Source organism: Otolemur garnettii, unplaced genomic scaffold (assembly GCF_000181295.1).
Source record: "Otolemur garnettii isolate 467f Iridium unplaced genomic scaffold, OtoGar3 scaffold00005, whole genome shotgun sequence".
Lineage (NCBI taxonomy): Eukaryota > Metazoa > Chordata > Mammalia > Primates > Galagidae > Otolemur > Otolemur garnettii.
Window position 1 is genome coordinate 6,776,808 of NW_003852400.1, and position 15,338 is coordinate 6,792,145.

A 15,338-nucleotide genomic window follows, 5' to 3' on the forward strand; every position below is an offset into this window, starting at 1 on the left:
AAAAAGGCAGGTTTTTTTCCTCCATTAAATACTGTGTCTTGAACCTGTTTTCTTCCAATACAAACTTGGGTAGTTTAAAATCTAACCCCTTCACTATTTTTAGTAGGGCTGGTACATGAAGGTATTCGGTTTGATTTTGTACTTGGAGAATGAACTTGATCCCTTCCAGATGAACAGAATGAGACTTCACTATAATCAGGATATTGCTTGTTAAACAGGAAGTGACTACCTTGATACAGATTAGCTTAAGACATGGATCAATGGGACAGAAGAGGGTTGAGGAGTGACACAGCGCTAGATCTCAGCCAGGATAACATTTCCTTGCTCTATTAATGTCTTCAATCCTCTTCAGAGGAGAGAGTGTATAAATTCATACACTGTGGGTATATCATTACATATTTGAGTTTAGTCAACCATGTTCATTTCATAAAGTTGATCCAAATAACTACTAAAATAATTTGTTTATTAATGGTTCAGACATGAGCTTTGTGTAGTGGCAGTATCACAGTCAAGGACGTTTGTCTGAGGCATGATTATTGCTAATAAGGGGTCACACATGGAGGGCTTGCTTCCTGTGGAGATGGCAGCTTATATTTTTGAGTTCGACATGCAGAGGCACTGTTTTAAGAAACTTACATGGATTAGCTTAAAGAATCTTTGAATAACCATATGAGAAGGGTATTATTATTATCTACATATGACAATAATATGTAGGTCCAAAGCTTAAAGCTAATAATGAGAAACGGCAAAACTTGAACCTAGGCAGTATGCTTTCAAAGCCTGCACCCCAAACAATCATACCTTATTTCCTCTCATTCCAGTTCTTAGCCTGACAAGTTTCTGGCAGATAAGTGCAGGACATTAAGTCTATAGCTCTCTGTCTTTACTCAACCTAGGACCTGGAAGTTCAAGCCTTAGCTTTTATAGATAGGTTCAGGATTGTTCATTGAGTTCTATGCAATCTTTTTAGGATTTATTGACTATGAATGTAATTATTATAATGACAGTAAATGTTGCAATTACATCAAATGACATAATTTGTGTAAATGTGGTACATATGAAGAAATCACTAGATTGTATAATTGTAGCACCATGATGAGTTTGCAAGGTTCCTTGTTAAATTAGATAAAGATGTGTGTAACCACAGAGCACAGATTTAAGTTTGGTGGTGAAAGGAAGACATTGGTCAAGGTAAACAAAATTTCCTTTGAAAAATATTTAGAAATACCGCTTTTCAAAATCACATGCATCAGTAAGTGACTAGTTAAGCCCAAATAGGACTGGTTTTGCCATCTAATGTTCTCTGTGATTTAGATAAGTTACATCCTAAATGAGGACCCACTCAGTGAGAGTGTCCTGCTTTTCTGTAGTGCTCTTCCAGTCATGAGTTTTCGACATTCCAATTAGGGTAGAGTATTCTAACACACCATACAATGAGATCTGAGAAAACTAGTCCAAGCTCTTGGGACTTGGGAAATTAGTAGTTTCAACCAAATGGCAAGTAAAGATGACCTCTAACTGCTAAGTCGACTTGGCTAACCCAGCCTTACAAAGAGAATATTAAAACCCACTATCCTCCTATGTCAACATAAAAATTTTAGCATGTTTCATAACCCAGAGAGGTTACATGATAGAGAGCTCTAGCGTCTGAAGAAGATTCAGAAGCACAACTTTGAGTGACTGTCAGATTGAGTGGAATGCATATATTCACAACACACAGAGCTTAATATATATATGTACACACATAATTTAGATACATATATACAGAGCTAACGTATATATACAACACACACATGTATATTTAGCTCTGTAGACATAAAATTCAAATTTAATTATTCATATGTACAAAGTTAAATTTCTTGTGAATAGGATTAAATTTTGAGGTCAAGACTTCCAAGACTTTGCATTGTTTCTAAAAATCCCATGTTATAAATACTATATGGTATTTCTGACAGGGGAAAAACAAAAGGTTTCTAAAATATTTTTATTACACCAAACTGACTAGTTGATGTTCATAGTGTCAGCATATTTTTTAAAAAGGTCAGACTGGTCTTTATAGGAAAGTAAGATGAGTTATTCTCGTACCTGTGGGACAGACACATGCTAAAGGGACTCAGAAGATTTGTTCTTTGGACATTGCAGACTCTCAGAGGTGAAAGAGAATTTGAGGTCACTCAGTTCAACTTCTATTTAATGGGATTGCAACAGTAACTAGAAATAAAGAAGCGTAATAATTCCAACTTACAGGCTTTGGAGTTTTCCATGGAGAAAAGAAACCTGTAATAAAGAAAACAATATTTGAACTTGGAAAATATACCCCATTACTACCTATGGGCAGTATGACATTAAAGTAATTGTCATGGACTTTAAATTAGTTAGCAGCAAACAGCAACAACAACGACAACAACAACAAAATTCTGCCTGGCTGCATTGTTTTCTTCAAGGAATTCAATCAATTTCACTGGAATTATATTAAGGATTAGAAAAACATTTCCGTATTTGGCGCCCAAGAATTCTGAGGCATAGAGGTGAGTGAACGTTATGTCAAACAGCCAGCCACTTTACAAGCCCCGTGACAGAGTCATCCTTAGAGGTTTCTGTTGAATAGCCTTAGCGAGAGAGAGAGAGAGAGAGAGAGAGAGAGAGAGAGAGGATATAGATAGAAACGTAGCTTTTTAACAGTAAATATCTTTCCTTAGTATAAGAAAGGACTCTGCTTTATTTACCTGCTTCATATGGTTAAATAATAATCAACAGGCCTGTATTATTCCTAAATTTAAAAATAATGTGTATCCCTCCCTTATGAATCAGATTCTACTCTACATTTGTATGACTGTTTTGCCACCGAGAACTTCTCTAGAACAGATTTCCACTCCATTATCCTTGTACCCCAGCGATCGCTAGCACAATACTGTGCAGGAAGCAGCAGCGCCAAGCTTTTGTTAATTGAATGAATCATGGATCATCAAATCCTTTTTGTCCAAAGCATTGAGCTCTTTCTATTATCACAAGTGGTTTGATGATTAGACTAACCTTGTTGTGATCCAAATGATTATTAAGATAATTCAAAGTAAAGAATAGGTTAATTCTCTTTTTCTTTTATTATTATCATTTTATTACATGGAATTAGGTTTTTAAAAGGCAATAAAAAAATTTTAAAATAGTGGAATCAGAAGACTGCCACATATTGATCTAATAATACAAAACTTCTTCTGGTCTGTAAAACAAAATTACTGTCTTTTCACATATCTTCCCTCTTTCAACAAATTTTAGTCAAATTAATATTGGGTGGTGTCTGATAAATGCTCAATAGAAATGAATATTGAAAATATGCTGGCTTGGCACCTGTGGCTCAAGTGGCTAAGGCGCCAGCCACATACACTTAAGGTGGCGGGTTCGAATCCAGCCCGGGCCCGCCAAACAACACTGATAGCTGCAACCAAAAAATAGCTGGGTGTTGTGGCGGGCACCTGTGGTCTCAGCTACCTGGGAGGCTGAGGCAGGGGACTCGCTTGAGCCCAGGAGTTGGAGGTTGCTGTGAGCTGTGATGCCACAGCACCCTACCCAGGGGGACAGCTTGAGGCTCTGTCTCAAAAAAAAAAAAAAAAAAAAAAAAAAAAAAGAAAAAAGAAAATATGCCCTATACTACATTTATCACCTTTATAGTTGAAACTTGTCCAAAATGGGAATAGTTGACAATTATTCCCATTTCAATTTATAGGAAGCATCGATAGCAGCGGTTCTCCACCTGTGGGCTGTGACTGCTTTTAACTGTATTAAAGGTTCGTGGCATTAGGAACGTTAAAAACCACTGATCTATAGAAATCTCTACGTTCTAAGTGGTCCAACTATGGCATGGTAAAAACATTACTTACACCTTAGTGAAGTGTTGCGAAGAACTGATAATAATTGATTTATGAAAAGAGTAAAATGACCTAATTCATCATATTTTTCAGCCTTCTTTGGAACCCAGAACTAAACCTAACATTTGTTCGAGTGTACTAACTATTTTACCCAAGAAGCTTCATAGAATTAACTTCCTTCCTCTCACACGCTCTGTTCATTCTTATCTCTCTTTTCAGTTAATGAAAAAAATTCTCTTCAATGTGTGACTTGATTATAATTTAATTATAAGAATATAATCACATACTTTTAGAAGAGAGTTGAGGGTAAAAAGTACAGATAAATAAATACCTTTATCTCCTTCAGTCATTCTGTAAAATGCCAATGAAAGCAATTTGATCATGGATTATGGAGTAAAACAGATTTTAACCTATTGGCCAATTATCCATTATTTTCAGGAAGGATAAAATTTATTTGCTGTTTTGTGGAATTGTCAGTAACAATTCTTTTGAGAAAAGATGACATTTATGTATGTTCACGAAGCCAAAATAGTCAATTATTCCCTCTACTTTCTTTGTGTTGTCACCTTTTTCCTGCTGTGCCAAAACAGATTTTGACAGGTGAGATACCAGCAAGTGTTCTTCTAAAAGCTCTCATCTCCATTTGGCACATTATCTTAAAAGATGGTTTTCCCTCCTATGGAAAATGCGTAATTATCCCATCTCTCATTATTAATGGTGCCAGGACCAAAAGGTATTAGCAGGAGCTTGGTCAGGAACAGACAAGGAGAGAGGGTGTTTAACTTGACTGCCATTGTCAAAGGCATTTTGGATCCTTGTTCCTCTAAGGTCATTTCATTCAATCTAACCTCAGACCATGGGTGCGACCCAAGACTTCTTTACTACTTTCATTATGGCACCTTCTGGAATATTTCTATTGCTGAGTTATGCTGTGGAGGCTTCAATTTCTGAAGCAAGGGCTGCCCTTTCTGAGTCATTGTTAAGAAAAAGCTGCTGCTTCCTACAACGTTAGTAATTTCAGGTGGTAAGAAATAGTATCAGAACAGATTTCCTTAAAAATAAATAACTCGTGATCTTTTGTGTTTCTTTGTCAAATTATCGACCATGCTATAAACATTTACATTAAGATATCTACAAAACATTTATATTGGATATACTCAATTTGGTCCGGATTACGACAGAAGGTCAAGTTTTCTACATGAGTACACTCCAATTTTCTGCTCAACTGCATTGGAACTGTGGGTCAAACTATTATGTATTATAAAAGTACTATCATATTTTGGTAGGGACGGCCCCTTTAGGAAATGTAATCTATTCTAATTAAGGTCAAAAAAATACTACAAATCAAATTAAAACTTTTAAGTCCTTTGAGACATACTGGTTATCATGTTGCATTTTATTTCTGAAATTATTCAGGTAGGAGCTACATCACAGCAGTAAGATCAGATAGCTAAGATCTAGGCATTTTTCATACACACGCATTGTGTTGGTGAATCTCCATCCTCTGGCTAGTGTGTACTAGTTTCTATTTGGCACGATTACTCAAAGGCGGCTTGCTACACTTCACTCCTGCTGCTTTCCTCACAGACAATGGGGACGCCATTCCCTGATCCCCCAGAAACCATCACAGCTCAGTTGTTGTCCTATTCTTTCTTTGTCCTAAGCATTTTGCTGAAACTACTACTTTTAGGGCTTCTCATCATTCCTCTTCATAAGGAAACAGGAACAGAGATAAAGACAATTTTTTCTTAAACCTGTCTGAGCTAAGGTAGCCCTCTTCACAAAAGCAAGTTTGTAGAAAAAATTTGTTCTTTAAAATAATAGCAACAGCTCCTTTATGTTTTAGTTTCTTGCTTCTATTTCCCCCTATTTCCCTAGAAAGTTGTGTATTAGATTTCTTTTTATAATCTTGACTCGTGTTTTCATACTGATCACTTGCTTTTATCTATGGCAACTTTGTGTGTGTGTGTGTGTGTGTGTGTGTGTCTATGTGCGTCCAACGTATTTATTTAAGCTTGAGGCTTAAGAAAACAAAGACAAAAGTCCTTGAGGTATAGTTATAATCTAAATGAAACCTGGGTAGAAACATGAAAAACAATGAAAGAATAAATGGAAAAATTTAGAGAATTTAGCTAAAAAAGAACATTGGAGAAATTTAAAAAATTCACTTACATAGATGCATTTTACCATAAAGCATAAAAGTGAATGATATCTCTAAAACCTATCCTCTTTGGAACCAGAAATAAAACTAGAATATAGTTGTAATTTATCACTTAAAAACACAATGAGATGGGCAGAGAAAGACACAAGGTACAAATACTGCAGACAGAAAATGCTGGTATTTGAAACTGGCAGAAGCTAGAAGCCGACAGTGACTTCATTGTTGAATTTTAAATTAAATTCTACACGTCAATATAATTTTTAATAAACTATAAAAATATGATTGCCAGATAAAGTATATGCCCAGCTAAGTTTGAATTTCAGATGAATAATGAATAATTTTTAGTTAAATGTGTCCCAAAAATGGCAGGAGACACACAATGCATGGGAGATACTTACACTAAAAACGATCTATTGTTTATCTAAAATTCAATTTAACTAGAATTCTGTATTTTTATTTGCTCAATTTGGTCATCCTATACCGAAAACAATTTATGTATGTCCTAGGTAACCATTTAAAAATAAAAACACAATAGAAACCTCTACTCTGGGCAATATCTATTCAATTCAGTAAAAGACCAAAAAAACCAGAAAATATTTAATAGTTCTTTTATTGTCAGCAATCTTGCTTGCAAGAAACCTCAGCGAATTTCACTGCTATTCAGATTCCTGGATTGTGCTAGCTGCTTGGACTGAGGTGTCACCTCACAGGATACAGAACCCTGTGACCAATGTCACTGCTGCAAAGGACAATTGTCACATTGCATGGTGACTGGTCAGAACACGGCCTTTCCCCAAGCAGAATCATTCACACAGAGACTCTTTTTCACTGCTTTATCCCGATACATGTATATCTACAATAGCTCTGAAAGGATGTGGTAAGTTTTATTGTTATTTATTTTCACAGGGCAACAAGATGATGAACTTTGTCAAAAAAAAAACCCCATCCCAATTTGAACAGAGGATCAAATGCAACAAAGAACAACTTTAACCCATTATAATGTCTTTAGTCTGGAATACGCCAGCTTGTCAAGACTTCCAAGAAGTTCCCCAAACGAAATGAAATCTTTCAACATGCTTCTGTATTCCAGATGATACACTCAACCTCCGTTTGCTAGAAATAGTTTCTTTTCTACTTGAAATACCTACTCCAATACATGATTCTGGTTTGGAGATTATTGTTGCAGTTTCATGTATTCTACAGGGGCTTCTACAGTTACTAAAAATGACAGATGCTGGGGAAATGCTTTCTATTTCTCTTTTTCTTTAAGCAGCAGAAAAAAGAAGTAGGAGCAACTTGGAAATAAAGACCTGTTTCACTGCAGATTTCCACACCCTGGGTCATTACAAGCCTGGTGCTCTGTTTTGGTTAAAAAAGGAGACACAACAATTTGAATATACTCAACACTGTTGAGCTGTACACTGGAGTATCGTTAAGATGGCAACTTTTACGTTATATGTATATTTTATCAAAATGAAAAGATTTTTAAAAGCATTAACAACAATGGAAAAAAGTGAAAAGGGCAAACAAAAGTGCACATATCACATGTGTGAGAGAGAAAAAAAAAAAGAAAGTAAGAAATGGAGAGAATTTTTCTTTTTCATAGTCTCTGTGACGCCCTCCTGGAGGACAGGACACTCACCCGAACACCCACACAGACCCTTCCCCTTAACTTATCCTTCCTTACTAAGGATTGTGGGGAGTAAAGGGAATGTACATTCTGAATTTCCGAAAATATTTCATGGACTGTGTGAAACTCTGAATAGAGGAAACTCCTTTTAAAAAGTTTCTCATAGGTCGGGGGAAGCCCCAGGGTTTTAAGAATCTCCATTTAGGGCTAATTTGAGGGAGAAAAATACCAGTAATAAAGTTAATCTTTAATTTGAAGATCCTCCCATTTTCCCACAGCCTGGCAAATAGACCCAAGCTTTCCATCAAAAATTCAGCCTTTGGTAAATGTAAGCCAGCAGGGTAATGAGCTAATTTCCATTAAAACTAGTTCAATGTTATTCACTTTTTTCTGCCTTTTGACTGACTCGTGTATTTCTTATTAAAATTCATTAAATGGGTTATGCCCTGCAGTTCCTTTGGATAATTTGCTTAAGCTATTTGAAGTAGGTAAAAGGGCAATTTTTTGCTAATGAAACTAACCTAGGCCAGAAACAACCTGTCCCTTAAAGTAAGCGTGGGAGATGCACTGCTCCCAGTACTCAAACACCCCATCACTACGTTTTAACCAAGTGACACATTCAATACGCAGAAAATTCCACATGGCTTCCATCTTTGCCTGGAGAATCTGAGTTTTTTTTAAAAGATGGGTAGTTGAGACTTTCTTTACAGTGCTTTAAAATTGATGCCTCCTGTATCTTTTAAATAAAAGCATTTTTTTCTTACAGACACTATAAAATTATTTTCAAGTGGCCATTTCTCCCCTGGCTTTGTTCCTTATGGAGAGAGCAATTCAACCATTTCAAGTAATCCAAATGAGTGTCTAAAAAGGATAAGTCTGTACGTGTTGTGTTCTGATAAACTCAGCTACATTAAGGATAGGTTCAAAATAAATCAGGCCAGATGAATAGCCTCAAACAGGCATAAAAGAACAGGTTGGAAGAGAAAGAATTGCATTAGAGAGGCTAAAACTCAGAGTGAGGTAAGTCTGGCAGAAAAATATTAACAGCTACAAAGGGCTTTTTACTTATGTTCTGAACAAGACCTAGGGCAATGAAGAAAGAAAACTGCTCAGAGCTTATGCCACACTGTAAACAGTTGGCAAAGAAAATGTGGAAGGCTACCAAAACTTGCAAAACAGGAAAACTGGAGGAGACCCAATTTCTTTTAGGTGGGATGAGCGTGCTCACGTTTAGATGAGAAGAAATCTAAACAGGGACAGAGTCTGAAGATTCTGTAGGAAAGAGGGCTGTTGGTGGAATCATTTTATGAAAAGATGAGCGAGGATGGGAATAGAGCACCAGGGGAGCCATTCAAGCCCTTATCAAGAGGCCAGAGAGGATCTTTCAGTAGGGAAACCCCCTAGAATCTGCCTTAGCAGGAAAGACTAGACAGGAGAATTTACTCACAGTGGTGGAGAGTGTCAAAATCAATCAGTGCCTGTAGGAGTTCTCGTTAGGAGGCAAAGATGTAAACAAGAAAACAATTTCTGAGGCAGCAAAGTGAGAGGTTATGTGCACAGAATATGCAGGGAAGCTGACTTGGGTTCTAGTCCCAGTTCTTCCTCTTGCTAGCTACATCTCACAGACATGGAAGGGCACAGACTATCAGGATTAACCCAGGCTCTGAGGGAGACCTGGGCTTGCTTTGTGGCTTATAGCTGCAAGATCAGGGTTAAATCTCCTCACCTCGAGAAACTCAGACATTTTATCTGTAACAAAGTAAGGATAAATACAGAAATTATGTTAATTAGAATAATAAAAAAATTCTTACATTATACCAATAGAAAATGGTGGGCCAGAGATACCAGCTGCCAGATTGTCTCCAAAAGAAGGAAAAGTTTTAGATGAAAAAGAAAAGATAAACAAACAGATAATCATAGATCGGGTGTAGTTCCGAGGGAAAAGTGCCAGAACATACAAGAGATTCCACAGGAGTAAGATGCAGAGCAGAACAACAAGGAGAAAAGCCTCGGCAGAGTCAACCCAAGAGGCTTGCGGTCCAGCAGAAAGGGTAGGTAGGGAAGTTTGTTTCTCCCTTCCTCACATCTCTGGCAGTCAGCAGGCTCCTGAGCTCCTGGGGAGCCCTGCTATCTATTCTCATGAGCCCCAAAGCTCCCCAAGTGGGAGCTTCCTTAGGACAAAGCACCAGGCTGGTAGTCCCTTTGGGGTGCTTCCAGTCACCACAGACCTAGGCCAGGAGAGCAGATCCCATGTTGCTTCTCCATCCACTGTGTACTACTGTGCTCCCCATGGGGCTTCAGCCCCTCAGTTTTCATCTTGCTCATTCCCACACAAGTACTTCCCAACTCTGGCTCAGACTCTGGGAGCCACAGAGGCCCAGTAAGTCCTGGGAGATCTGCATGATCCCAGAGCCCGGGCATTCTGTATAGGCTGCCTTCTGGAGATGGTGACAGAGACGATCAGAGTGCTACATTTCCTCCATCCAGAGATTTCCCTTCACTTCCCCCTTCCTTGCCCATGGCTGCCAAGAGAGACACTTGATCTGGGGCTCTCAGGAGCTGCTGGTTCCCCTCTGGTGAAGCTTCCACCAAGAGTGGGGCTCAAAGCTCTCCTCTTCAAGCCCTGAAGAGCTAAGGGGTGCTTGTACTGTGAGCTCCTGCTCATGGGTCCTCACAGTTGCTGCCTACCCAGGCGTGTCATCAGAGCAGGGCATACCCAAAGCACAGGGACACTAAACCTGCCTGACCACCACTCCAGACAAATTGGGACCGGCACATTTCTCCCTGGCACAGATGGGGATTGATTTGGGGAAGTGGGGACAGACCCCCAGAATAGATCTTATATGCTCAGGACTTGATTGTATTGCTTAGGGGCATGCAGGGAGATTTGTGAAGCGATCTGGGGAGGATGCATGGGCAGAATCAGAAAGAGAGCACAGGGTGTGTCCCAGCCACAGTGCACTCCTGGAGCATCCCTCTGCCCACAGGAAGTCCACACCCTCAGCCCAGGGCAAGATCCTGGATAAGGACGCTCATAGCCCACAGTGCCATCATGGGAGAGCTCACCTTGTTTGAATACCTATGCTGGCAGACATGGGAGAAAGATTGCAGAGCAGGAGAGGGAAGAAAAGAGCAAGACTCACTGACAGCCAGACTATGAATCTCAGATGGCCTCCACCTCCACAGAGAGATCAATTGTTAATTTTGGCAGCCATGGGCAAGGGAGGGGGAAACAAAGGGAAAACTCTGAATGGAGGAAATGTAGCACTCTGGGCGTCTCTGTCACCCTCTCCAGAAGGCAGTCTACCTAGAATGTCCAGGCTCTGGGATCAGGTAGACTTCCAGGGTGGGTGGGGGCACCTCAGTCCTTTCCTAGCAGCTTTCTATAGAGGCTGGGAGCAGACCTTTAATCCTCACTGAAACAGCTGCCTTAACAATGTTAGTGGAGCCAGAGGGACAGTCTACTCAACCCAGCCCCACCTAGCTTTACTCCCCCACCTGCCCCTGATGTGATGGAGAATAAGGACTTGTGTGGAAGTTCTAGGGGCATACCACGTGGGGTATGCCAATGCTTCTCCTAAGAGGTTAGAGCTAGTTGCAGGTCCCCAAAACAATACTGTAGTTTATTCCTTCCAGCAAGTGCTACCTACTGACAGGGAGGTCACTTTACATAGCCCCTTACAATGTTCACTGACTCAATCATACAGGCTGTAGCTGAGTCTTACCCAAAGCACCACCGACTGAGTCAGAGATAAAACTGAGCATTCCAATACAATTTACATTGTTAAGAAGACCACAGGGCTGTCGAAAGAGAAAGGATCCCAAATACCTCCACCTTCCCTTATCAAAGAGAGATAGGGAACCTGCCCACTCACATTGCTCATCACTGCTACAGCCTCCGAACAACTAACAAATGAGAAAACCACCCCACTAATGATATCCATAACCAAGGTCCAAAACACAGGCCCCAGTCAAAGCACCCAGAAGCAAAGTCAAAGGTTCTTACTTAGCACACACTAAAGACACACCCTTATGAGTAAGGGGAGGGGGAAAAAGTCCCAACAAAACAAAAGAAAATCCAAAAGTAAGAAGTGACAACTGCTCCAGATGGGAAAGAATCAGCAGAAGAACTCTGGAAGTATGAAAAGTCAGAACAAAAGGAAACCCCCAAAAGGCAACATCAGCTCTCTATCAATGGATATCAACCAAGTGAAAATACAAAATGACAGATAAAGAATTCTAAATATGGATTATAAGGAAGCTAAATAAAATCTAAGAGAAAATGAAAAACTAACTCAAAACAGAAAAAAATTCAGTAACTGAATGAAAAATTCACTAAAGAGATTGAAATATTAGGGAAAAAATCCAAATAGAACATGTGGAAATAAAAAATTCACTTAGAGAAATAGAAAACACAATGGGAACCTTAAGAATAGTCTAGACCAGGCAGAAGAATCTCAGAGCTTGAAGGTAACTCTTTCAATTAATTCAGTCAGTCAAAAATAAAGGACAGAGGATTAAGAGGAATGGACAAACTCTATAAGAAATGTGGTATTATGTAAAATGGCCAAATATAAGAATCATAGGCATCAACAAGGATAAAAAAGAAAATGAACATGGGCTGGAAATCCATTTGAGGGAATTATAGAGGAAAACTTCCCTGTTCTTGCTAGTGATTTAGATAAGAACCTCAAAGAACACTTAAGAGATTCACTGAAAAGAGGCAATCATCAAGATATGTAGTCATCAGACTGCCCAAAGCCAAAACAAAAGAGGACTCCTGAGAGATATGAGATGAAAACCTCAAATAACTTACAAGGAAAACCCATCAGGCTAACTGTAGACTTCTCAATAGAGACTGTACATGCCAGAAGGGATTGTGGTCCCACCTACAGTCTTCTTAAATAGAACAACTGCCAGCACAGAATTTTGCATCTTGAAAAACTAAATTTCATATATGAAGGAGAAATAATTTTCCAGACAAGTAAAGCTGAGGGAATTTGTCAATACCAAGCCTGCCCTGCAGGAAATATTCAGAACCACATTATACATGGATCAGCACAATAGATACCCTCTAGTGTAAAACCACCCAAAAGATAAAGTTCTGGGCTCATATAAAGTAATAGCACTAGAAGTAAAAACAAAGCAATAAAATAATACCCACCATTATGAACAGAACAGCATCCTACACATCAATTCGAATGGTCTGAATGCTCCACTCAAGAGACACAGGCTGAATGAATGGATGAAGTAATACAACTTAAATATCTGATGTCTCCAAGAAATACATCTAACCCAAAAAGACTCATACATATTCAAAATGAAGGGATGGAAAAAATATTTCATGCAAATGAAAACCAAAAACATGCCAGGGTAGCCATTCTCATTTCAGATAAAATTGACTTTGAATCCATAATAGTAAAGAAAGACAAAGATGGTCAATATATAATGGTAAAGGGACCAATGGTATGAGAAGACTTAGCAATCTTAAATATTTATGGACCCAGCACAAGAGCACCCAGATTCATAGATTTAAGCAAAGAGATAAATGGCAGCATTGTAATTGCTGGGGACTTCAACACCTCATTGACAGAACTGGATAGATAATCTAAGCAGAAAATAAGTAAACATTGGACTTAAATGAGACTGTAGAAGAGATATTTACAGAATATTTTGCCCCAAATTACTCAATATACATTCTTCTCATCAGCACATGGAACGTTCTCCAAGAGTGATCATATCTTAGTCCACAAAACATGCCTTCACAAATTTAAAAAATAGAAATCATATCATTTATCTTTTCAGACCACAGTGGAATAAACTGGAAATAAACTCAATAAACTGTAGGATAAACATTCTATCTTACAAAGTCATGGAAATTAAACCACCTTGCTGAAAGTTGCTGAAGGATTATTGGTCCAGTAATGAAATTAAGATGGGAATTCAAAAGAGTCTTCAAACTGAACAATAAGGGGAACACAAGCTACCAAAATTTATGTGATTCTGGAAAAGCAGTCCTAAGGGGAAAATTTATAGACCAATACACCTATATCAAAAGGCAAAAAAATCATAAATTAACAATCCAATGACATGTCTTCCAGAACTAGAAAAGGAAGAGCAAACCAAATCCAAAGTGAGCAGAAGAAAAGAAATAACTAAGGTCAGAGAAGTACTAAGTGAAATGGAAAACAAACAAACAAACAAACAATCCCCCAAACAATACAAAGGATCAATGAAATAACATTTGATTCTTTGAAAAGATAAAACCTCTTGATAGATTAACCAGGAATAAAGGAGAAAGGACCCCAAAAGGTCAATCACAAATGGAAAAGGAGATATTATAACTAATACCACAGAAATACAAAATATCATCTGTGAATACTATGAAAATGAGTACACATACAAACTCAAGAATGCAGAGGAAATGGACAAATTCCTAGAAACACACAACCTTCCAAGACTCAGTGAGAAATAAATAGAACTCTAGAAACAGACCAATAATAAGTAATGAGTTTACTGAGTTTAAGCAGCAATAAAACATCTTCCAATAAAAAAATGGATTCATAGCTAAATTTTATCAGACCTAAAAGAAGAGCTGATACTCATATTGCAGAAATTATTACACTGAGAAGAGAATGTTCCCTAACTCAGTCTATAAAATCAGTATTACCTTGATACCAAAACCAAGAAAGGATACAATAACAATAAAAAAGAAAACCAAAAACTATTCCTTATGAATGTAGATTCAAAAAACCTTGAAATACTTGAAAACTGAATTCAACAGCACATCAAAAAAAGTAACCTACCATGACCAAATGAGGTTCATCCCAGTATGCAAGGATGGTTCAATTTATGTCAATCAATAAATATGATTCACCACATAAACAGAAAAAAAAAGACCATACAATCATCTTATTAGATGCAGAAAAAGCATTCAACAACATTTAGTACCCTTCTATAATAAAAACTCAATAATCAGGCATAGAAGAAAAATATGTCAAGATTATAAAAGCCATATATGACAAACCTACAGCCAATCATACTAAATGAGGAAAAGCTGAAAGCATGGACTGAAATAAAAAAAGGATGCCCACTGTGGCCACTTTCATTCAACATAATGCTGGAAGTCCTGGCCAGGGCAATCAGGCAAGAATATGAAATAAAGCGTATCCAAATCAGGAAAGAGGAGGCCAAACTATTACGTTTGATGACAATATGATCTTATGTCTAGAAAACCCCACATAGTTCTCCAAGAGATTTAAGAGTTGATAATAAATTCACCAAAGTCTCAGGTTAAAAAATCAGTGTATACAAGTCAGTAGACTTTGTATATACAAATAACAGCCAAGAATAAAATCAAAGATTCAATACCTTTTATAATAGCTACAAAGAAAATAGAATACCTAGGAATATAATTAACCAAGGAGGTAAAAGATCTTTACAAAGAGAATTATGAAATATGGAAGAAAGAAATTACAGATGACAAAAGCAAATGGAAAAACAGATCAGGTTCATGGTATTGGTAGAATCAAAACTGTTAAAATGTCCATACTACCCAAAGTGATTTCCAGATTCAATGCAATCCTTATCAACATACTGACATTATATTTCAAATTTCTATCCCTGTTTGGAACCAGAACAGATCCCAAACAACCAAAACATTCTTAAGCAAAAAGAAGAAATC

General features: G+C 37.9%; 1 protein-coding gene across 1 annotated transcript in view; it reads right to left on the reverse strand.

Moving 5' to 3' along the window:
- MAGI2 (membrane associated guanylate kinase, WW and PDZ domain containing 2) overlaps positions 1-15,338 on the reverse strand; it is a 1,396,484-nt gene that overhangs the window by 157,544 nt on the left and 1,223,602 nt on the right. The window contains exon 11 of the mRNA XM_003782805.2: positions 2,246-2,277. Within this exon, the coding sequence (XP_003782853.1) occupies positions 2,246-2,277 (32 nt within the window). The remainder of the gene's footprint in view (positions 1-2,245; positions 2,278-15,338) is intronic.